This window comes from Trachemys scripta, chromosome 20, assembly GCF_013100865.1.
Source record: "Trachemys scripta elegans isolate TJP31775 chromosome 20, CAS_Tse_1.0, whole genome shotgun sequence".
Classification (NCBI taxonomy): domain Eukaryota; kingdom Metazoa; phylum Chordata; order Testudines; family Emydidae; genus Trachemys; species Trachemys scripta.
Window position 1 is genome coordinate 12,693,290 of NC_048317.1, and position 24,784 is coordinate 12,718,073.

Genomic DNA, 24,784 nt, shown 5'->3' on the forward strand with positions numbered 1-24,784 from the left:
AGAGAACACCAGGGGAATGTCACACATCCTCAATATCATGAAATTCTATAGGGCTTCTTCCATAAGGGTTGCAATGAGGTCTTAGATTTGAGGTAGGATATTGAAGTCTCCATAATTCTGGCATCTTAAGTACCCCTTTCCTTTGATTGATACTCCCTCTTGCATAGATTCTATTCTTACACCTGGTAACAATTTTGAAGGTAGTGGGATGCTGGAGTCTAAGCCAGCATGCGGCCTCCCTGTAATAACATATCAAAGTAGGAGTGACAAGACCATGTGAAAATATGCAAATAGGAGCTAGTATTAACAAGAGCTTTATAATCCACATGCAGCTTGCACAAGGACAATCTCCCACAGCCTTCTGTATTAACATCTCATATGGGATTAATTAATGAGCAATTCAAGCTCTGTTATATATTAATATATCCCTGGGACTCGACCCTCCCAACCCTACCATCTAACTACTCTTTGAAAACATAACAGGAAGTGTTCAATAAATAACAAGCCCTCATTCAAATGACAGCTCTTTTTGACTGGTCAGTATTATTGACAGCAAGCCTTTACTTGGGTGTCTCAGATTACTGTTGGTCATTCATTTCAGCTGCTCTCAGACCTTAGAGATTAAAATCAATTATTTTTCTTTAATGTGGGTTTTGTAAATTAAACAGATCTTTAGTTTCAGACTAAAGGAGAATTTTCAGAGTTCAGAGGCATCTGGCACCAATCACTGACCAACGACTGCCTGGCAGGAAGGTGTTACAAGTCCAGGTTTCAAGAGACCAGCTCTAGTTCGTGCCCACTAAAACCCAGGAAGTCCTGCTGTCTTTATCTTCTTCACAGGTCTATATTACATTGTACATCCTGGTTCTCAAAGTGCTTCTTTCATGGGCATCTCATTGACTCCATAGGAATTCTGCAAGATTGGATCCTTTTACTGATACTTAGGACAAAAGCTGATATGCCCTGGTGTAACAATTAAGGCCAAGTAGGCCTATTTTAATTGTTAGCCCTACTGGTGAAAAGTGGGTCAACGTTCATGAAGTGTCACAATGATCTGTTACATAAAACTGTTTAGGAAAAGCTGTGAGAAGGAGGCAGACAGACGGCATTCATTTAAACAGAAAGGATCCACTGACACCACTCCAAGGACTGTGTTAAGAGGAGCAGAAATCAATTAACCAAAATTGGAGTGTCAGAAACGAGGCCTAATTGGTGGACAAAATAATGAGAGGAGGGATTATTACACCCACTATCTTTTTGGAGCTCTTAAAAGAGACTTTTTAGGGGCGAGGGGGGGGGAACAAAAGCAAATTTTTATTTATTTATTTATTTATTTTACACTATCAGTGCAGTTGCAGCAGCAGGATTGTTGCCGGGACTCTCGACCTAGATACTCCAGTGGGGATGCCTGTTTATCATTACTGCACCAGCGAGGATCCCAACCTGATACAGGTGACATCCTGATCGGTCTTTCCCTCCCTTACGTGCTCCCTTTCTGCCCCCATCTCTCTCCCTCTAAGCTTTTCACCTGATCCTGAAATGAACCGTACTGCACAGCACCCGCACGGGGAGATGAGCCAGCCATTGCAGCTCTGCTCAGCCAGAGAAGTGCCAGTGAAGGAGAGGGACCAGACCAGACCAACCAGACTTTGGCCCTGACTGGCGTGCTGAGCCAGGTCCAGAACAACGGCTGTTATGACCAACCTTCCAGCCCAAAATATCTGTCTGTAACTGACCAGGCGCCCGTACCCTGAGAACAGCAACAACAGCTGCATTTCCCCCATCCCCACTATCCTCTCCCTTCTGTGTCTGCCTCTTTTGTCTGAAGAAGGAAAGCAACTATCATTCCCAATTCAGAATTAAATAGCAGAACTAAGTTTATTTCCTCACCCAGAAGGACTGGTTAACTGAATACCAGACTAACCAATATTCACTATCTCCAAAAACGGACTTTGATAGGTTTTGATTAAGTTTGTTTTGCATAAATAATCAATTTCTGTTTCAGGGCTCTTTACCTCGTTTTGATTCTTTTCCTTTTGTGTGGTTCAATGAATACATTTCTAACATTTGGCATGAATTTTATAGTGTTTGCCGGGGAAGAAGCAGGCTGAGGTCTCTGAATACCAAACCCCGAACCTAGTTTAACACCATTTAATGTTGGATAGTGACTGGTTTATGTTAACACCTTTAACTCTTTGGGCCTATATATTCTATCAAAATGAATACAATAGCCCTTAGAAAGTCTCTGGTGTTGCTGTAACTGACCTCCTCCTCCAAATCCCTGGTGGTCCCTGTCATAACATGTAGCAAAGACTGTAGCACAGACAAGCATAGTTTAGTGTATTCTGATGTTCAGTGCTCAGCATCTATACTGCCCCTGCCTCACCCCTGTCCTCACAAAGGACACATTTTTTGGCTTGTGCCCCACTCTGCTCTTTTATGAAACAGCCTCAACATTTTGTCCAAAAGAAAAATAACATTCCACTTGTTCTATTCACATTAGCAGTATCAGGTGTTACAATTTTTGTCCTCCCTGGTTTTGCCGGATGATCTACTGGAAAACTGAAGTGGAAGTTTTCTCAGCTCTGAAAAGCAGGACACAGGGATGGTGAATCTTCTACAGAGAGATTTGTCTCTTGAAAGTTAGTTGTGAATTGAATTCAAACAAGTTTTCACAAAACCAAAAGAGAACCCCTCAGTTTTAAACAATCGGACTAAGGAACCCACCCTGTCACAATTGCTCAGGTTACAGTCTCTTATGATGTCCTAATCCCTCTAGTCTCCAGTCTTCTGACGAATCCACCAGCACAAAGAGACAAGTTGAGATCTGATTTTCACAGTGTAAAAGGCAGGAGGGAAAAAACACTTGTTTGAAAATCTGTGAAGCCTCTCTATGAATCATAAAGAAGCAAAAAAGGTCACCAACTTTATTTTTTCTTTGCAAGACTTTTTCACCTCACAACCCACATTACCACAGGTTTCCTCCTGCATGAGCAGGCCAGCCATCACGCTCCAGGAGTCAAGTCTCTGACACTTCAGAGCTAGTGGTGCAATTCTAACCAATGCCCCAGACGTCCAAGCAAGGAGAGCGACTCAGTACACAGCAGCAGACATGCTTTATCAGAGACCACCTAACTGCAGGGGACACATCTTATTTACAAGCACTGCATCTCGTAAGCTAGGACTGCAAAAATGCATCTCTGACAGCACGACTGCTGCCTCTCAGAAATCAGGTCTTACTGTGGCCGGTTTGGTTCTGCATGTGAGACAGGCAGGGAGAGGAAGGAAGGAGGCCTCCAAGCATGCACAGCACAATTTTACTCTTATCTGCAATGTAAAGTGAGTCAGCGGCAGAGTCAGGGGAGGAACAGAGCAGAGGAAGCCAGCGTCCACTGTCAGCATTTTGTTTCAGGCCTGAGAACGAAAAGGGTCAGGACTAAGCGGCGGGAAACAGATCCATAATCAGGGAAACACACATGGTTGGACAGTAGGGGGTTAATACAGAATTTTTTCAGGGGCTCAAGGTAAAAACTTTTGACTGAGTCAGGAATTTCCCTGCATGAGCCATCACTGCAAAGTAAACAGTTAAACCACTGCCTACAGAGGGGAGGAAAAAAGATGTCTTCCAATCAGCACTAGAGAAAAAAGGAGTGACCCGAGATTCCATCAAGCAGAACAAGCAGAAAAGGCAGATGCACGGCACTCACCTCTTCCACGGTCCATTTGGCCACGCTCCTGGCAGTGAGGCCCGAAACCTCCGGCAGCAGCCTGCAGTGCTGCTCCCAGCAGAGATGGAGGCGGTGGGTCGGGCTGGAGGACAGGGAGGGCATGAAGACAGACTGATGGAGGGCCTGCTGCAGAGTGAATTCTGTGTCTGGAAACAGAAACAAGAGGAGTCAGAGTCAGTAGTCAGTCCTCAATTTGAAGCAATACCAAAAAAAAAGAAAAAAGTGTGTGTGTGTGTGTGTGTGTGTGTGGTAACACTTTGAAAGGGGAGAAAGGTGGGGCAGGAGCACAGACTGCTATTCCATGGCACACTGCACTCTGAGCATGCCCCCAAAGAAGGGAAGGAAAAAACCAAAAGCAAGGCTGCCAGGCTGGCAACGTGATCGTTAGCTGTTTCTAGGCAAAATGACGTCCTGCTGCTAACACAGACGATGTTTGCAGCGTTTTATTGACAAGGTGGAGGAGTTCTGGTAACAGCATCTTTGGCTGGAAATAAATGGCACCATTCCAGTTCACAGCCCGTAACAGTGCGACGCATGCCAGATGATGGCCTGGACCAACTCCCTCCCCCACAAGAGACTCCAAAGCCAGTAATGCTCTAGGTTACCTCCAGACACCAATATTGCACTCCATTTGTCAAATGAGAGTGAGGCTTAAAAAAAAAAATCACTCCCCCGCCTCCCCCCTCCCCCGCCCCCATGAGCTCACTTGATAAGTGCAGAGTCATGGTCCTAAAGGGATTTGTCTGGTTATACAATGGGAACTGATGCAAAGGATGGAACAACATAGAACACGTTCCTCTGGGTTATAATGGTTAATGTTTACTGTCCCCTCTCCTCCCCCCACCAGTACAAAAGGGAAGCATTTCTAAACCTTGGAATACTTCATGTAAGATTATGGTCAAGGTTAATGGTGCCACCATGTGGCAATAAAGAATTATGCTTTGCTACTTTACTGGCAAAAAATAAAAGCATATAGCAAAGATACAGTTTCTTCCCTTGTCACCCCTCTAGGGCCACTGAAAAGTGCTGGGATGGCTCTTGTGATTAAAGTCCTGCAGACTTTATCCAGAGAAGAGGTGCAGCTTGCCCCACATTGCCCTGGCAATGTACTTCACCCTTATTGTGGAGGGCCACCCATAGGGGTGAGAAAGAACTGCAGACTCCATGGGCCATTTAGGTACAGTATTGGCCTTTCTACTGAGACTACCGATTGGTGCTCGTTGTGGTGGCGGTTGGTGATGTTCCGGTAGAAAACGGACTGAGGGTATGTCTACACTGCAGTCAGAGGGAAGCGTACCCAAGCTAGCTTTGATCTAGCTAGCTCCAATAACAATAGCAGTGAAGCTGGGTAGCACCAGCACAGCTAGCGGCTCAAGTACGTCCCAGAGCAGGGCTGTACAAGTGCAGGTTACCTAGGGAGTTTGCGGAATCCCCATCCTTGGAGGATTATAAGAACAAGTCAGACCAGGGGTGCGCAAACTTTTTGGCCCAAGGGCCACATCTGGGTTTGGAAATTGTATGGCGGGCCATGAATGCTCATGAAATTGGGGGTTGGGGTGTGGGAGGGGCTGAGGGCTCTGGGGTGGGGCAAGAAATTAGGAGTTCAGGGTGTGGGAAGGGGCTCCGGACTGGGCCAGGAGGTTGGGGGAGGAGGCGAGGGCTCCAGCTGGGGGTGTGGGCTCTGGGGTGAGGCTGAGGGGCTCAGAGGGCAGGAGGGAGATCAGGGCTAGGGCAGGGGGTTGGGACTGAGGAGGTGGTCAGGGGTGCAGGCTCCGGGCGGTGCTTACCTCAGGCAGCTCCCGGAAGCAGCGGCATGTCCCTTCTCTGGCTCCTACGCGTAGGGGCAGCCAGGGGGCTCCGCATGCTGCCCTGTCCAAATGCGCCGCGGTTCCTGGCCAATGGGAGCTGCGGGGGCGGCACTTGGGGCGGGGGCAGCATGTGGAGCCCCCTGGCTGCCCCTACGTAGGAGCCAGCGGGGAAGACATGCTGCTGCTTCTGGGAGCCACAGCACGGAGCCAGGCAAGCCCTGGCCCCCACTCCCTGGTGGAAGCTCGAGGACTGGATTAAAACATCTGAAGGGCCAGATGTGGCCCCCGGGCCGTAGTTTGCCCACCCCTGGGTTTGACAAACACCAACTAGAGTTGGTCTAGGTATGTTTAATCTGGCCTCACTGTGGGGGGGGGGAGGTGGAGTAGATCAGGGGTTCTCAATCCCCCCTCCCCCCCCCCCCCGAGCCCTCTACAACATGCTATAAAAATTCCACAGCCCACCACAACTGTTTTTCGGCATCTAAAAGCCAGGGCTGGCAATCGGGGGTAGCAAGCAGGGCCACAGGAAGCCCCACAAAGCTAAGTTGCTCAGGCTTCGGCTTCAGCCCTGGGTGGCGGGGCTCGGGGCACCAAGCTTCAGCACCGCACAGAGCAGCTTCGACTTTCTGTCCTGGGCTCCAGCAAGTCTAATGCCAGCCCTGCTTGGAGGACCCCCTGAAACCTACTTCGGGCTCCACAGGGGGTCCAACACCCCTGGTTGAGAATTGCTGGACTAGATGACCTCTTGAGGACCCTTTCAGCCCTACATTTCCACGATTCTATGAAATCCACTGGGGGGGACGGGGGCAAGAAAATAAAACCACTAAAAGATGGAGCACCGGAAGAAAAGCTCCAATGGAAAAAAACCAAAGTTGCAAAGAAGAAAAGGCAAGTTTCCAAGACCGGCAGTATCCTCATCAGACCATGGGAAAGCGGCACAGGAAGTAGACCTTAGTCCAGCAGAGCGTCAATGCACTCTTCATTATTAGATACAGAAATCAAAAGGGGAAAGAGACAAAAATAAAGTCAGGTCAGGCAGTGCTTAGAATCTCTCTCCATATATGAGAAAATAATAAAAGTAAAAAAACCACCCCACAAGACAGAATATGCTACAGGAAGCAACCATCCCAAAATATAAAACAGGAGCTGGTTTATGTCCTTTTTGGGGTGTGGAGGGAGGAAACTATAAATAGTCACAACTATTCCTCCCTCAAGGGACTGTGGGATAACATCCTAAAAGGGAGACATCGTGAAAGCACTATATTTTGGATTATTTTAAAACTAGACAGGGCAAAGCAGAGGCTATATTTAGGGAGAAATCCTGTATTGGCCACCAGGGGGTTTACCCCTTCTGCCCGCACCATCTCTGACTTCCATGACTGTAAGATACATGTCATATGTCAAACTATATATATTTTAAAAGGCAGAAAATTACCTATTCAGAGTTTAAAAACCCCTCCTCACTCAAATGCTCATAAAAGATTTGGAAGTTCCTCAGATTTATTCACAATACTCGATTTTACTGACATTTTTTCTTGTTTGGTCTTCTTTCAGTGTTGTTCATCACTGTTATTTCATGTGGCCCGTTTGGTTCCCTTCTTGTCCCTTTTCTCCTTCAGTCCCCTCCATTCCTCTAATTCGGGTGGTTTTGCCCCAGTGTTCACCAGTGTTAATCCTTCATACAATACCTTTTGTTTATCTTTGGAGCAGGGGAGGGTAAGGTAAATGTGTGTGTGTCTGCTAAAAAGTCTGCATGTGTATGTGAGGTGTTATAAATACCACTGAGAGATGGGCTAATAACTAGGAATAATCAGAATTAAGATTTCTGTCTTTTAAGTGAACATTGTGGGGAAAATTCCTAACTGTGGTGGAGGGAGGTTATTTCACATTTGAAGAGGAAGTGGCGGAAGCCCAACTGCTGGATGAGAAGCTGTCAATCTAGGAATCCTGATACACAATAATGGGATGAACATTGTAAGTGACTCGGTCAATGAGATATAACTGACATGTGATCAGACTGTCCTGTGTGAATGTAGTGATCTAACTCAGGCTTTGTCTACGTTACCGCTTTTGTTGGTAAAACTTCTGTCGGTCAGGGGTGTGAAAAAACACACACCCCCCGCCCCCAAATGACATAAGTTTCACTGGCAAAAGTGCTGGTGAGGCCAGCACTGTGTCAGTGGGAGAGGGTCCCCTGCCGACATATTGGGGGTGGTTTAATTATGCCAGGATGGAGAGCTCTCTCCTGCCTCTGTAAGTCAGTAGTGTAGACACAGCCTAAAATAGGAGGCTGTAGAAAGAGCAAACAGGAAAGCCACAACACAGATGTTGGTAAGCAGCCTCAAGCACACATTTGGAAGACAATAGGGCGAGCTATTAGCGTCAAGGACCTTGTAATCTGTCTCTAACACACTGCGAGCCTTGTTTTGGCCAAAGCTTGGAGGGTGGAGATCAAAAGAACACTAAACAGTTAAAAAAAATTTTTCAGGAGGAGAAGAGGGAGGGGCTATGTATCAGCAGCTCAGACAGGGAGACAAGCTGAGGGGTGGGGGGGAGGGCGGGAGAGGATGGGAGCTGGTCCTACCTGGGTCCCCATGCCATGAGGAAGATGGTTAGACAAGGTGTCAGTTAGACATGCGTACAGTCTGAAAGGCTTTTGTTCTAAATAAACAGTACTTTGCTTTAAGGAGGCCAGGAGGTCACTGTATTAACCAGGGTTATTGCTCCCTGAGGGAACATAATGGCAGGGTCTGAGCTTAAGTCGGACATAATGAGATAATCATGGTTAATACACAGGGCTTTGCAACCCAAGATCTGGTCTGAGAGCGAGAGAATTGTATGAGTCCACCTGGAGCCAAGTGATGATTGAAGGCCCGAGAAAAGATGCACAAGACCAGACCAGGGGGGTTGCAGGTGCAGTTTGCCTAGTGACTGTGACAGCTCCATTGTTTTAAAGTCAGACAGAACAAAGCCCTGAATAAGACACTATCAGGCACCGGTAGGTCAATGCATGACAGTAAATAACTTAATAGCGTTGTCCTTCTCTGTTGTCTATGATTCTGTCTAAGCAGGAGCGGCGCCAGGGTTTTTGCCGCCTTAGGTGGCAATGCTCCTACTCTGAGCATTCGGCGGCGGCGGGTCCCGGAGTGAGTGAAGGACCCGCCGCCGAATTTCCGCCAAAGACCCGGAGCAGAAGGACCGCTGAATTTCTGCCGAGGGTGGCAAAATGCCGCCCCCCAAATCCTGCCACCCTAGGCAACCGCCTAGGGTCGCCTAGTGGAAGCGCCGGTCCTGTGTCTAAGCTGAACTTAACTGGAACAGATGGATGTTCCCTAGACAGCCAGAGCCACTTCTGGCTGGCAGGGGCATATACGACTGATCATAGTGACGAGCACCAGGTAAAAATAAGAAATAGTAAGGCATCTGCCCCAGCTTCTGCCTGTTTAGTGATTTTTTACTGAGACCTTACTACAATGTTAAATCCTGCTAAACGCTAGGTCTGCGTGGCTATCTGAACTGGCTTTTATAGTAAATCTGTAAGTTAAAACATGCAGTTTGCGGAAGTACAACCAGTAAGAACCTTTTCTTTAAAAACTGATCCACAACTTGCCAGAGGAAAAACTCCATATTCCCTCCCTTGCTCTGTTGTGGCCTCTCTCTTATTTTCTGAAAACCAGAAAAATTTTAAAAGCCTAAAGAAAAAAAAAAATCAGGATTCAAAACTGCTACCATGTGATGCCTGTCTGATGGGATCCATGGGAAAGCAGACAGTGACTCTTAGTCCAGCTTCTAGTGGACACGTGTTTACCATAAAGCCATCTCAGCAGAGAGGTCAAGGAGTGAATGGAGAATGAAACCCCCCTCACCCTTAGAAACTAGTTTCTCCATAAGAGGGGTGAGGGTCCATCAGTGGGACAGTGTCAGAGGTCCGGCTAACTTGCCTTCCTGCTTCCTGGGCAGCAGCTGTGAAGAAGGGTGTAACTCTAGGGCATTGAATCTGATACCTCTAAGAGCCCTTAACATTTGCTTTAATACATTTGTGTGAGGAGGGGAGTGATTTGGACTGTAGCACACACGTGAGATAAGTGCTTGCAGCTAAAATACAGCAGTCACCAGAGTGAAGTACTAAAGATTCAAAAGCTGTGAAGTACCAAATAGTTTGATGGTTTCTTTACCTAAAACACACACACAAAATCAACCAACCTTTCCCTTCGTATTCCTGTTTCACTAGCTGGAGCTTTCTATAGGCATGCGAGCACCCAACCCTGAAAGCATAAATCAGTTATGTAAAAGTAACAAAACAAACAATAGAAACAAATTGTTTTTCTGCAATGAGTGTTAATGGGATTTTTACAAAAACCAAGAACTTTCCTCCTTAGAACTGGCAATCACATCCCCTATTCTCCCTCCACCCATCACCAGACATCTCTTGGGTAGTGCCATGCTGCTAAATTCACAGGAGGAGATGCAGATTTGGATCCATTGCAGACAAAGGAAAGAAATCCTCCCCTAAATGTGGGGAAATTTAAATGGGACCTCACCATCTCACTATACAAACTGCAAACCTCTGGACAAACTGGTTGCTCCACAGAGCAACTGCTTCCCTTCCCCATTTCAGGTATAGCTGCTGTTGTGGGACACTTACCCACTAGTGCACTGAAACATGCTGCGAAGTCTCACTTACTTTTTTGGTTTGGTGAGGGTATCTGCAGATGATTCCTCTTCAATCCAATGCTTCTCTTGACTGTTTTCAGACTGCTCTGACAGACTGTGGACGCTGCTTCGACCCGATCTTTCGCTATCTTGCATGGAAGATTTTCTAGCAAGACAATAATTGAAGCTAATTAACTCATACATTCCACTCCTCCGGGAATGCTGGATGTTGTTTGACTTGTACGTGAAAATAACTTCTAAGCACCACTTCGTGGTTTAAACCTTACACTCCCACCCCCTGGTTAGTGATGCACAGCACTTTTCTTCTTAGCACTGATGCAGGGAGATGATGTGAGAGAAATCATCCCTCGCTAGCCCAGGCTCTGATCTCAGCAGCAGGAAGGGACCATGGAAGCATCAGTTCTGGTGCATCAAGAGCTTTAAACCTTGATACCTTTGGATAATATTTAAATAAGTTTTCACGGCTAAGTTTGGTGCATAAACGGAGCTGCAGCAGATATGCAAGGCAAGGGAGAAGCAGAAGCAAGGGAGAAGATTTGCACTAGGAAACTCAAACCTCTCACTAGCAGGAAATTAATTGTTTAAAACAACAGTATATTACATTTCTATCCTGCCTGTTTTCCCACAAGTGTCCCACAGCTCTGTACAATCTTTCTACGAACAGCACCACTGAAACGCAGCCACCGTGGGAATGAGGCTGGCAACGGGGGACACAGAACAGTGCTGGGAGGGGAAGAGACATTTGGCCAAATACATTGCACTGGAGGGATTGCACTCCCTACTAAACACGTCCAGGGATTTTTAATCTCCATGCAAAGCAGACAGAACATTAACATTTAATCAAAAAGACAACCCCCCTTCCCCAATAAATAGCACAACTGAAGCAAACTGCTGAGATCTGCAGTTCTGGCTCTACAGGAATCTAGGGGCATGTCTATACTACAAATCGACGTAAGGCAGCTTAAGTTGACCTAACTATGTAAGTGTACACACTACAGCAGGGGTCGGCAACCTTTCAGAAGTGGTGTGCCAAGTCTTCATTTATTCGCGGTAATTTAAGGTTTCGCGTGCCAGTCATACATTTTACATTTAGAGAGGCCCGTCTGGGGTTCCGCCCGCCGGCCCCTGCCAGCTGGGGTCCCGTCCGCCGGCCCTGCTCAGCACACTGATGGTCTGGGGTTCTGTCCGCCGGCCCCTGCTCAGCCAGGATCCTGGCCGCTGGCCCTGCTCAGCCCGCTGCTGGCCCGGGATTCCGTCCATCCAGGCCGGCAGCGGGCTGAGCGGGGCCGGCGGCGGCGACCCCAAGCTGGCAGCAGCGTGCCACAGTAAATCAGCTCGCGTGCTGCCTTTGGCACGCGTGCCATAGGTTGCTGACCCCTGCACCAGAGTGTTCCTCCTGCCACTGTAACTTGCCCATTATGCACCTTGAGGAGAGGCGTAAAACTTGGGTTGACGTAGTTTGGGTGACGCAGTGTCTGTATAGTCACTGTGGTACTTGCATCACCTGTTGGCTGTCAGGGGGCACTGACAGTCTGAGCCGTGAATGTTCACTGCTGGTAGGGTCCCTGTTTTGAAACTGAGTGGGGTGGAGTGGAGTGGGCTCTCAGCCCCCCACACTGTCTCTTCAGTCGGTGCAAGTGCTCCTGGTGAGGATGCACACCACTGACAGAAGGAGGGCTGTGTGGACAGGAAAAACAGCAATAATTACTGCAGTGGCTGTAAGTCGACCTAACATAGGTCGACTTAATTCTGTAGCATAGACATGGCCTAGGCAATTAATCCCTTAGTTCCCAGCTCTAACCAGTAATAAGTTTCGGTTGACTCTTGCAGCCACGGGGTTGATACACAGATTTTCCTGAATGATACTCAACTCCCACAGCAACTGCATTCATAAAGCACCGTCATAAAGGCTCCCAAAGCACTTCATGATGATGAGAAATCATTTCTCCTGCCCCTGAAATGCAGCCACCTCCAGGGTGGAATGCTGCAGTGGTTTAACAGCACACAGCGACCCTGCTTGAGCGTTTCAGGACAAGTAGTAAAGGAAAAGCCTATATCCAGTTGAAAGGGCAAGGGAAATATTTATGGCACTAGAATAGAATGTAATTTCCTTACTGGAATTTGACCAGGGCAACAGTGGTCAAAGGAGGAAAGAAACCTATTTAGAGCATGTAAAGAGTGTACAAGTGCAGTGTCCCATATTGGGACTGTGCAGGGTGAGGGTTAATGGTACTGTGGCAAGACACCTGCTTCACCTCGCAGAGCTCAGCATTCCCCTCTCTGGTGGTGGGAGGCCTGGAGTAAATCAGTCCCGCTCCAGAGAGCTTTTACTCTTCAGTATTTACAAGGTGAGCCTCAGGATAGGCCCCAGGAGTGCTTTTCAGCCAAACAAAAAGGAACAACTTCATAACACAAAAAGGGAATCTCTCCCCCTGCCTCCTCTTGGGGGTGTTGCCTTGTTATGTTAGGTGCCAGCCCTTCCCCAAACAGTCCATTGGGGGGTTGCTTCCCCTGCAGGGAGGAGAGGAGCCTTCCATCCAGGAGAAGCCTTTTCTCATTGCTGCAGCTTGTCTCCCATCTCTCCTCACCCTCTCACCAGAAAAGAGGTTTTTTAAAGGTCATCAGCAGCCCTTACTCGAGCCTAGTTGACCTGAGGTAACCTCATTTCAGCTCATGGGGAAAAGGGCCTTTACCATTCTAGGGCTGATACATCTGCCTTCCACACCGCTGTCTGGTGGCTCCTGCTCTTTGTCACAGGTATAAAGAGGAGAGATGAATCCAGTGCTTTAACTGCTATCCCGTTAACTCCCGTCTTTCAGTCTTGTGAGATAATGCAGACACTGGGTATCAGCAGAGCAGAGCTCTGGTCAACAATACAGCCAGCCTCACCTGGGCTGTGGAGAGTCCTCTTGTGGGTCTATGAATGGAGCAGGAGTCTCTGGTCTCTTGGGCTTCTGGACACTGTTGCTGGGTGAAGGTCTCTCCCCACTGAGGCGATCCTGTAATGAGCTTTCTCTGTTGAGGTTAACTTCGGAATACGGGCAGCCAACTAACCTGTGTTGAAAACAAAGACATTCTACTACAGCCTCATCTAGCCCTTCCATGCCCACCCTGCCCAAATCAGGGATGCATGCACCAACAAGCCCAGGAGAGTGCAGCCGTTTGGGGAATAGAGCAAGGGAAAGCATGTGGGCAGAAGACCCCTGAGGAGCAGACAGTCTGTTTAGCAGCTGCTTGCCAGACATGTGCAATTGGCAGTAGGGGCGTGCTGGGGGGCATGGAAGAGGGAAGGTAGACCAGAGGAGGACCTGCCAAGGGGGTTCTGCTCTGAGTTGCACAGGTGACTTCAACGGGCTGACACCAATGTAAATGAGAGCAGAATCTGGCCCAGAGCAGAGGTCAGTGATGGACAACTAGACAAAAGGAGAGTTTGGAGGAAGGATTTGAAAGAGGAGAGTAAGGCTGCATGGTGCACAGGGTCAAGAGAGGGTGTTTCAGGCACAGAGCAGCCCAAACCCAGGTACCAGATCTCTTGTGGGAGGAGGAGACAAAGGGAGCATCAAGGTGAGCTGATCTGACAAGCAAAGTGAAACTGCAATGTCAAAAGTACAAAAGAGTGAGTTTCCTCACAAGAAAAGTTAAAGTGAAAGTACAGGGTAAGCCCTCCATTGGCAGTCCCTCTCCACTATGGCGTATGCCCACTCTACTGCTCTGTCGGGAACAGCTCTACAAATAATAATAAATGAAGGCTCAAAACTTCTCTGGGATCTAGGTATTATTAGCCCAATTTTAGAGATAGAGAAACTAAGTTACAGAGTGCCCATGACAGAGCCAAGATTAGAAACCAAGATCACATGATTCACAGTGCTGGGCTCTATCTACTAGACAGCACCGATTGCTTAACAATAGCTGTTCTCCATTAGCCTCCTGGCTTGTGCAGAAATTCACGCAATGTTTTGCACCTCTATTGCCCATTCTATCTGAGAATTTTAGAGCACTTTACACCACATAAAAATGAGGTATTATTATTATAGACAATAAGTATCTAAGCCTTGCAACCCTTATGTGAAGTAGGCAAGTATGATCCCATTTTACAGAGGAAGAAAATTAAGACAACAGAGAGTTTGATTCCTCCGAGCTCCCCCAGGAAAGCAGTAGCCGAGCAAAACACTAACAACTCCACCATGCTCCCTCTCCCTTAAATCTTGGGTGTTGCTTTCAGGTATGTTATTTTATAAAAAGGAACAACATTAATGGCAGTGGGTGGTAGAAATCATCGTCCCACTGAAATACAATCTAGTTTCCGATACCAATAGTGCAAGCTGAACGGATAGTCAAGCAGTCCATTTAGACACAAGAGGGAGCTGCAACCAAAGACATGACAGTATCTACAGAATAACAAGACCCATGCAGTGCAAGGGGATAGAGTTGTACTGTTCCCATAGACAATAAGAGTCAGGCAGCTAAAACGCTTGTGTCAAGCTTTGAAAAATATCCCTTACAGCCCAGGTGCACGTACGTATAATGTGTTCCATATCGGGGTCCCCTGACATGACCAATACCCTGGCAGCCGGGGGTAGGACACCCCTGCCCTGCTACTCCCATCATATCAGCAGCACCTAGTAATGAAAATAGTTAAACAATATATTTTTTGCACTTGAAGATTAGGCAAGAGAAGAAAAATGTAACGCAATGGCATGACATCATCCCCCTCACCTAGCGGGAGCTGCAGGGTGTGTCCGGTTTTTGCACACCAGCCCACAGGGTGAATGTCAGGGCTGTCTGCGTCGACCCAGAAATCATAGCTGTGGTCCCAACCGTCAAAATGTATCTAAAAGGGAAGCCAAACAAGTACAGACCACACCAGCAGTGAGGGAGAGAGTTAAGGTTAGGACTCAGCTTACATTTTAGCCCCTCCCCTGGCTGTTTTAACTTGCTCAATTTTTCATAAAAATTTCCTTTGGGGTGGCAACTTTCCATGCTGTATGTCACACAATCCTCCCTCTGACCTGGTCAATGTAACTACTGTTTTCCGGAGCCCTGCATCTGTAGTTACAAAGAACAAAGATTCTGGTGACACAGTCAAACCTTCGGGCCCTCAACAACACACAGGACATGTGACTATTTAGTCACATCTTATCTTTGGGCTTAATATTTGCAAGCTCATTTGCTTATTTAATTGGTTTGCATTCTAGGAATCCAAAAATGCTGTTATGGAAAATGAATTAGTACAGTTTTTGCACTGAATAACTAGAACTTTCTGTTTGCAGCGTTGGTGTAGCCATGTTGGTCTCAGGATATTAGAAAGACAAGATGGGTGAGGTAATATCTTTTACTGGGCCAACTTCTGTTGGTGAAAGAGACGAGCTTTTAAGCTACACAGAGCTCTTCTCCAGATCTGGGAAAGGTACTTAGAGAGCCTGTCTACACTTATAGCGTTGCAGCGGCACAGCTGTACCAGTGGAGCTTAGCAATAGGGCTTAGTGAAGACAGGAGGCATAGATACTCTACCTCCCCGAGAGGCAGTAGCTATGTCAATAGGAGAAGTCCTCCCATCAACATAGTGTTGTCTACACTGCGGATTAGTCGGCATAGTTACATTGCTCAGGGTGTGGAAAATCTACACCCTTGAGTGATGTAGTTATACCGACATAAATTGATAGTGTAAGCTAAGCCAGAGCGTCACAGCTAAATACAAAGTGGAACAGATTGTTTAGCATAAGTAGTTAACACATATTATAAGAGACCATTCAAGGTGAAGAGGCCCATTAAAACCTCTTCAGTCATAGGACCAAAAAAAAAAAAAAGGGTTAGTGGGTCACAGATCATTGGGATCTAGGGATCCTAGTTTTCTGTGATGCTCCCCACCATATTCTCCAATAAGAAACCATAAAAATCCATGTTTTTCCATGATTAAAGTGAAATGCTGAACTGTAGTTTCCCTAGACACAATATATGTAGGCTGAACACAATATTTTATTGATATATTTACAATTTTTAAGCTGACAGCCCAAGCCCCGCCCATTCTCCGATTACCTGAATTTTTGATTATGCAATCTGGCTCCAGTCCCAATTTGATCAGATAACAGGGGTTCCACTGTGTATGTTTTTATTTTTTTCACAAAATGTAAAAACTCAAGATTCTCTGAAAAAACACAAATTCCAACATTCTTCTGTGGCAAACAGATTTCTAGCATCCCTGGTAACAAGACATAAATCTAGTGTCTTTATAAGATTGTGATTTTTAGTTTCTAGCAACATTTCAAATTTAAGTTCCTAGGCTTGTCTTCTGAAGATGTTGTGCAAGTTTCCTTTGGGGACTGATCATCACAGCAGTGGAGCGATGTCTGCAGGTTTTGCATCTATTGTTATGGCAGGGTCTGGTGCCACTCGGAGCTGGTGTGTGCTGGTCTTTGGGGAGCTTCCTTCTGACGAGCTTGGCGTGGTTGGGGAGTTGTTTGAAGGCCAGAAGAGGGGATTCAGGAAAGATTTCTTTCAGCATATCGTCCCCATCAAGTATGGGTTGTAATCTACTTCTCATAGAATGCGCCACCCAAATACCCCACAAGAACTGCTTCAAGACCAAAAAAAAACAAAAAACAAAACCCTAACCCAAAAAGCCCTCTGACTGCACACTCCTAGTTGTTACCTACCAACCCACATGGTAACCCATACACTGTATCACCAAACAATTACAACCCATACTTGATGAGGACAACACTGAAAGAAATCTTTCCTGAACCCCCTTTTCTGACCTTCAAACAACTGCCTGCCAAGCTCATCAGAAGCAGGCTCCCCACAGATCAGCAGGCACCAAGTCAAAGCAGCCCCAGACCGTGCCACAACAAATGCAAAACCTGCAGCCATAGCTCCACTTCTGCAATGATTAGCACCCCCACACAACACACCTTTCGAGATCCATGGGTCCTACACATGCCTATCACAACATGTGGGGTACCTCATCCAGTGCACTAAATGCCCCAATAACAACTATGTGGATGAAACCAGACAATGAACTCAATGCTCTCAAATGAACTCACACAGGAAAAGGATAAAAGACAGAAACCCCACATCACCTGTGGGTGAACACTTTTCACAAAGCGATCATTCTATATCTGACCTATCAGTCCTCTGCACAACACTTTCAAAGGATGCGCCTGGGAGCTTAAATGCATAACTTTGCTAGATACTAAAAAACAAGGATTGAAGAGAGACACTGGATTAATGGTTTACTACAACAATCCCAGTAACAAACCCACTAACAACCCCCATCCAGCTGCCTCCAGCCCCTTACATTCCCTCTGACTGCAGGGGTGTTAACAGGCCACTTCACCTTGAGTTGTCCCTTGAAATGTGTGTTAATATAGGCTAAACAATCTGTTCCACCTTGTATTTAACTGTGACACTCTGGGTACCTTTCCCAGACCTGAAGAAGAGCTCTGAGTAAGCTCGAAAGCTTGTCTCTCTCACCAACAGCAGCTGGTCCAATAAAAGATGTTTCCATCTAATGGTTGTTTGGTGGTTTAGATGATATGAGTTGATGTTCTTGATCGTTTCCAATGAACATGTGGCCACAATGCTAATTACAGCACCATAACTGGTAAAACTTGACTCTCATTAGTGATCTCAGGAGAGAGACCAAGAATTGAATGGGCCATGGATAGAACTCCACTCTCATCCGAATGGTGGTCCCCTCCATGTCAATACAGAGCATATTGCTGAGGGAGCTCACCTGGTTACTCCCCCGTTTTGTGGATTGACATTCAGTCTCTGTGACTGGCAAACCAGCACCTTTCACCAGCAGTATATTACACGAAATCAAAAGGCAAATAAAAATGCATTTATGTGCCGATTACACGACAGGGAGTGGAGCCGCTCACCACATAAACCTGGGCTCATCTTGACTATGGGTTTCCCTTTTCAGTTCGCTGTTAAGGGGAGCTCAGAAGTTGCCGATGAACTTCTCGTCAGTAGTATATCAACGTTCCATTCATTCACATAGATCATGCAGACATTGCTCACGGGAAGGCAAAACCATTTCAGCAAATGTCATTCCAAAATAAGTTAAATTAAACTAGTATCTGACAACAGTGAGCAGGAACAGGACGACTCACACAGGACAAACAAGCGAAACATCATTTTTAGACTGGACAGCTTTGCTTTCCAGATCTGTTATTTGTAAGGTGTTCCTGCTTGTCGTCATAACAAGGAGGAGCCAATCTACGCACATTCTGTACCTGAAATCATCCGTATTCCTGGACAGAAGGGCACAGTGCTTTCCTTGAAAGGCATACCTTGATACGATGGTCCTCCTTCTCAGCTATTGTTGCCACTCTTATTAACATGGGATTTCTCCTGTCCACAGCCTCTAGCTTTGTGTTAACCTGGAACCCATGGGCTGGACGCTGTAAGAGAAGATTGCAAGTGCAACTGTGAAAAGTCCATCATTTCAAGTTGTATAGTACTAGTTATCTTCTCTGGATAAATAGGTAAGTTCCTCCACATACCACAAACAATCCTTTGTAACTTTGAGCCCCACTCCTGCAAGCCACTGACTGCTTTTGAGACCAAAATCAGGATTTCCTGATGGGTTACGTTGGCAATTTGCCAACAGCCAAAGACCACAAATGGGACAATCTGAGCAACAGAGAGGAGCTTTTCGTACTTCTTACTGGTGACAGATTTTATTTCCTTCTTAAAGATTACATTTTTTTTTTTTTAATTCTCAGGATGACCTTGACACCATAGATTTAAAGACACAGGGCTATTAACCACCCTATGCCTGCATGCAGAACTCCTACTGGGGTCCAGGGTATGATCCATTCACCTCCTCGGGTATTTTAGAAGGACACTTGACAGCTAACTACTATGTAACTGAGTTAAATGCAGCCTAGGATGGTAGTGACTGAAAGACACCATCATCTGACAGCTCTCTTCCATAATTTAGGTGATGTGATTTGGCAGATCTCATTTCAGTCATTTGTGGACATGTGTTCACATCACATAAACCCCTGTCAAAATTGGCAACAAACGGTCCTACTGCAGGTAGTCTCAGCATAGGCCATTAATTTAATGGGCATAGAGCCCCTGCTACCATTTCATCCTAGATATAGTCCCTCCGTCTCAGAGTGGATGCACACTGCATGCGGAAGATGGCCTTGCTGTTACCAGTGCTGTTCCTTTTCTGCAGATAAGCAGAGAGAGCAAGTGTACCAGGCTGTCAATCTGTCACATTTTACCAGCAAGAAAATCACTGAACGTTTTGAAGATTTCCTGGTAATGTAGCCTCCTTGGCTTTAGGATGCAGCAATCTCTAGTTAACCCTTTGGATACTACACAAAGTCACATCCTCTCTCCATGGCAACTAGATGCAGGGCAGATCGCTGCTCTGACCCTGGGCTTAGAACAATTTCCAAAGCTGAAAAGTACTACCTGTAAAACATTTACAAGTGCTACTCAATTCAAACCATTTGCAGCAGAGCTGGGACATGACATCCTGGAAGAACACCCTATTCCTTTTCAAACTATTTAACAAGTAAACAACAGTCAGAAAAAAACCCTGCGCATAATACAATCCTCTGAGGGAGGGACAGACTGACTGACACAGAGGGTCCTTGAATGAAAATTCATAGGTAAGACAAAATTTTCCCTTTCTCTGTCCCCTCCATATCAGACAGCCTTCACAGTAGGATGTAAAAAACAGTAAATCATCCCTATGGTGGGAGGAAGGATTCAGCTTATCCATGTAGAACTGAAAAGGAACTTAAGGGCTACAGGGGCATCCTGTCCTGTAACATCCTTCTACCAAACACTGCACCAGCAGAGGTGAGGATGTTGACTCTATAGTATCTGAGAAAGTGTTTGAGAATGACGGACCTCCTCAGAACAGGTGTGTGATCTCTCCACCCACAAAAACTGCTGCTCTTTTCACAGACTGGATGGTAACAAGAGGAGTTGCACCTAAGGCTTTGAATACCTTTGCTATATTTATTGTGTTCACATTGAACCTGCATTTCTACTTCCTTAGGATGTTTGGATTCAACCAGAAGAGCAACATACCACTTCCTATTGTGCGAGGCAGACTTTAGTAACTTTGGGGATGCGGAGCTGGTTAGTTCTCTGATATACCATGTTTGATAGAGTGTGTAACTGCACTTTCATTGACAGCAAGCTCCAAAACCCCCTTGGACCAGGAGGCAGCGAACAGGCAAGATACTTTCAGCGAGAAAAGGAAGAGACCTACCAGCTATGAAGTTGAGAGGTGGCTTTATTAGGACTTGTAGCCCACAGATTTAGATCACAGCAGGGGACTGCACATTGCAAGAGGACTGATAAGAGTAGTGGTCCTCCGACGTGTGTTATGGGACTGTGATGAGATTATCATGGGTTTCTTACAGTGCAATATGCCTGCAGTCATTGACTTATCTTTCCAAAAAGTGCTGGTCTTCAGCCCCCTGATAAGGTCATCTTGTAAAACCAAGAGTGTTCTTTGTTTCAGCTGACTTTGCTTTGATGTGTCCGTTGTAACCCCAACATCTAAACCTCAAGTGACACAGACATAATTAGTGCATTTCTTCCAAGACAGGAGGGTGTTTATCACTTTCTTAGAATGAGTGACTATAAGTACATCTTCTCACCTTCCCAGTTGATGGGTTAGGCAGCATTGGATTTTGATTCGGGATAAGTCCCTGTTGAAGAGAGAGTGTGTGTGTTTATATATATCATTTGAGAGGAGGTTCCAGTTATGTCTAACTCAGGTTTGAGAACCAAGACCTGAAGGTGGTTATAATCACAATCTCCTTTACCATCTTTACTTTCAGTGGCTGAAGGGGGAAGGCATAAGGGAGGGTCTTTCAGCACACGTCTGAGATAAGAGGACCATGGCCTCTACTTTTGAGTCTCTCTTCCTCATATAGCACCTCTTTTGGTTTTCCCACTGAACTTGGATGCAAACAGGTTCCTCAACACGCTGCCCACCTGGCCTGTGATGCACTGCAAGGCGAGCTGATTGAGACAGCATTCCCTCAGTTCTGAGAGTGTCTTGCTGAGCTGACTGACCCTGACTTTCCTTCTTGGCATTGAACCCTGAGGAAAAGAGCTTCTGTCCAGGACAAGGACAAGGTTACTTCTCTAAGCAAAGCTGAAGGTTTTCTGCATTCTGAGCAGTTATATATACACTGGATTTCTGAAGAATCATCTGTTGTAAATGGAGGAGTGTCTGATGGCCCAAAGCATGAGACAGGTTATACTCCATGACTCCTCCTTGGACCACTCCCCTCTCCCGCAAGTCATATAGGAGTCCAGATGTGTTCCCGCTACATGGGATCTGGTATCTATACTAAGAACAGCTTCTCCGGACCCAACAGGAGGTAGCTGTTAAATATAAAGAATTGCTTTCCGGGTAAATTCAATTAATTTGAAGAAATTTGGACCAAATCTCTAGATATATTTGGATAAAAAAATGTTGATATGGCTTGAAGAAAGCCAGTCCTCCATTCTTCCTAACTCCTCATCTTTTTCCTTCCCCCACCCCTTCTCCCTATTCACGTACGTTTTCTCCTGTTTTCTTACCATCAGTCTCCTCCTAACATGTTATGTCTATGTAGTATTGCCTGGTTTTGTATTGTCAAGGCTGCAAGACCAGACAAGTTGTAACTTTGCATAATTCTACTGGAGATCCCATAAAGCATGTGGTATTTGAAACATAAACACGCTGCAGGTCATTTACCTTTTTGTACTTTCCATTGTCTGGTTCTTTATGGAAATCAATACAGAATTAATCACACACCCAAAAATGAATTCATCAAGAGATGCTAGTACTGGATCTGGACCAAGATCTTTATATACTCATTTGCTGCAATCGCTGGCAGGAAGCAAAGCAAGAATTGTGCCAGGTCTCCACACACGAGCCCTACTAGCCCAGGAGTTGAGTCAGAGATTTTAATCTCAGCTGATGTGTGCTAATGTTGGACAAATCAGACACTATCTTTTTCCATCTCTCTTCTGAAATAAAGAATGTCTTGGACAATAACTTATATGCTAGAGTTTTATGAGGGCGGCAATTGGCCCTTCCACTTGTTTGCTCAAAGCCATGCTGCTGAAGAGTTTTGGCAATGGCTGCTGGACCCTGCAGAACGTGACGAGAAGGTCATTGGACAAGGGTAGACACATATTCCTTTCACTTGAAGGGAGGGATGACATTGGCATTTGTGCCTTCCTGTGTAGAAGTCACAACTCTACACTGAGATGCTTCTATTGCAGCAGGAAGCTAAAGTATCTCTGGGTGACTCGCCCCGATTGTATCTCCAGGATGATTATTTTCATATTTCTAATACTTTGGGTTGACAATGACGTAATGATGGATTTCAGTATTTCTACCTGGAATATTGATCTCCTTATGGACTTGTTGAGAGAACTGAGATGTAAAAGAGGCTACAGGCCATTGTTTCTCTTTGAATCACAAAGAATCTTGCCCTCTTTCCAAAATATCTGTCTCTCCATGGAACTCGTTCTATAGTTCCAACATGGAGGAGATGGACGATTGCACCGTTAGTCTTCTGATGCTGTGAAGGGTCTTTAGATAGTGTTTTATTTTAATAAACTCTGTGGAAAGCATGAACTTGTCCCTGGGATAACAAGTGACTTCTATAGAGCATCCTTCCCTGATTGCCTCAAGTATCCATTTTCTGAGAGCCCATCTTGAAGCAAGCCTCATAAAAGGGGGGAGTGGTTCAGACTTGAGAAACCCAAAACCAAGAGAAGTTTTTGGGACTGGATGGTTTGGAATCCCAAACGTGGTCTTCCAACAGCAATGGCCTCTTCCTCATGTGTAATCTCTATGCTAGGACCTGAAGGAGCAGTGACTTCAAAGGGAACACTTGTTGGGATAAGATAGTGTGAAGTTTCTCTCACTGGAAAGAGGGAGGGATTTATTCTCTTGTCTAAAGCCGCAGGGGCTACTTTGTCTCCACACTCCCCAAAGAGTTTACCAATAAAATATTTCAAGTGAAGCCACAGTTACCTCTGGGACACATCTCCGGAAGTTTTGAATGTACTACAAATGTAACCAGCTGAAGCACCAATGCCGAAAAAGCCACTAGGGAAATCTAGTTTTAAGTATATTTTATTCAGTGGTTTTTCCGGGACTTTTTTGCCCACTCACAATGACTCCCCAGTTGCGCACAGACCTCCATGATAAAAAACTTCAGCCAATAACCTCAGCGCTGAGGCTGCTGTATCCAAGTTTAGTCTGAGTGATGATCTTATTCTCTTGTCCGTGTGTTTGGCAGAAATACTCCCTCAGCTGGTATGATTATGCCCATTAATAAGGAGGCTGCAGCAGGCTTAACTTTAGGCAGAGTAATGAAGACCCTTTTAATCGTTAGGTACAAGTAAGTCTTGAAAGTGAATTCCCACTCCACCTTCATCAGACCCTCTTAAACCAGGTGAGGAAGAATTACACAGCTCCTGGTCAACTCTGCCAGTTTTTCTAAGGATTTTTATTTATTTATTTATTTATTTGCTGTTTCATTTTCTAACACAAGCACCTGTGAAGTTAGTCCTCTATTCAATCTTAATTCTGAAAAGCTAGCTGAAAGTCTGGGGTATCTCGCTTATAGCCCTAGCTTTACAAATTTCTCCTCTTAGGAGGCTCTAGTGGGGAGATTCTCTTGTTGGAGGTGCTAAGACTTTGTGCTGATTGTGAGCTGATTGTGAACAATGTCCTTCAGGTCCTGAGCCAAATCCCTTTGCCAAAGTGAGGGAGGGGCAAAAGCAGGGGGAGAGTGCATTACCAAGGAGACTGAAAGGACAGTCTGTAGGCATGTATCCTGCATGTCTCCTGAAGGAAAATTACTAGTAGTCACTCCCTCTTGTGGGACTCCTGGAGACTTGAAGGGGAGAGGAGGTAGGTCCATCTCCCACAGAAGGGGATCACTTCATCAGCTGCTGGCTCCAGGCTCAGTGAGCCCTGACCACACAGCATGAGGAGTGAGCTGGAATCAGTGGAGACTGGCTCTGGTATCAGAAAGGTTGCAGCCACTGACACCTTTCATGGCAGCTGAGCTCCTGCAAGGAGGGTGGAATCTTTGCCGCCTTCTCAACCATCTGAGCATGGACCTTGCTTACAGGCTGGCTGGGAGCAGGGCTTTGCTCCTCTGGGTTGTTGCTGTGGGACTTCACCTTCCCCTGATATTCAGGAGACTCCAGCAAACGTTTCCTCCTTGGCAAGCCGTGGGAATAGGGGTCGCATGCCTAAGAGGTATGAGGGGAGAGGGCTTTGGAAAAAAACAAAACAAAGCTACCTTCTGATTCCATGCAAATGATTCTAGCCTGTTCTCAGTGAAGGGAGCTGTCATGTGGCCTCTTGACAGTCTCAGCATGGACCTCTCACTCGCTGGCTGAGAGCTTCCCCTTGGTCCCAGGAGCCGCCTGATGAGTGTGCCAGGAGATTGCTGTCTGTATCTGCTATTTCTATGGGTTAGGGGAGGTACGGCTCTTCATACCCTCCTCACAAAGCCAAAAGATTTTTTTTTTTTTAGTTTAGCAGTTTTGAGGAGAAAAACTTCAAAGCCA

At 46.0% G+C, this 24,784-nt stretch overlaps 1 protein-coding gene across 5 annotated transcripts in view; it reads right to left on the reverse strand.

Moving 5' to 3' along the window:
- The window catches only part of LOC117868192 (lethal(3)malignant brain tumor-like protein 4), a 77,769-nt gene that overhangs the window by 14,990 nt on the left and 37,995 nt on the right, over positions 1–24,784 (reverse strand). For 4 of the 5 annotated variants that reach the window (XM_034753927.1, XM_034753924.1, XM_034753928.1 and 1 more), the window contains 7 exons: positions 18,505–18,615; positions 14,927–15,041; positions 14,730–14,829; positions 13,100–13,264; positions 10,221–10,355; positions 9,740–9,801; positions 3,708–3,874 (listed from right to left, as the gene is read on the reverse strand). In XM_034753927.1, the coding sequence (XP_034609818.1) occupies positions 3,708–3,874; positions 9,740–9,801; positions 10,221–10,355; positions 13,100–13,264; positions 14,730–14,829; positions 14,927–15,041; positions 18,505–18,615 (855 nt within the window). Of the gene's footprint in view, positions 1–1,632; positions 2,828–3,707; positions 3,875–9,739; positions 9,802–10,220; positions 10,356–13,099; positions 13,265–14,729; positions 14,830–14,926; positions 15,042–18,504; positions 18,616–24,784 lie in introns of those variants that run through there. The other variant, XM_034753926.1, reaches the window with a different exon arrangement.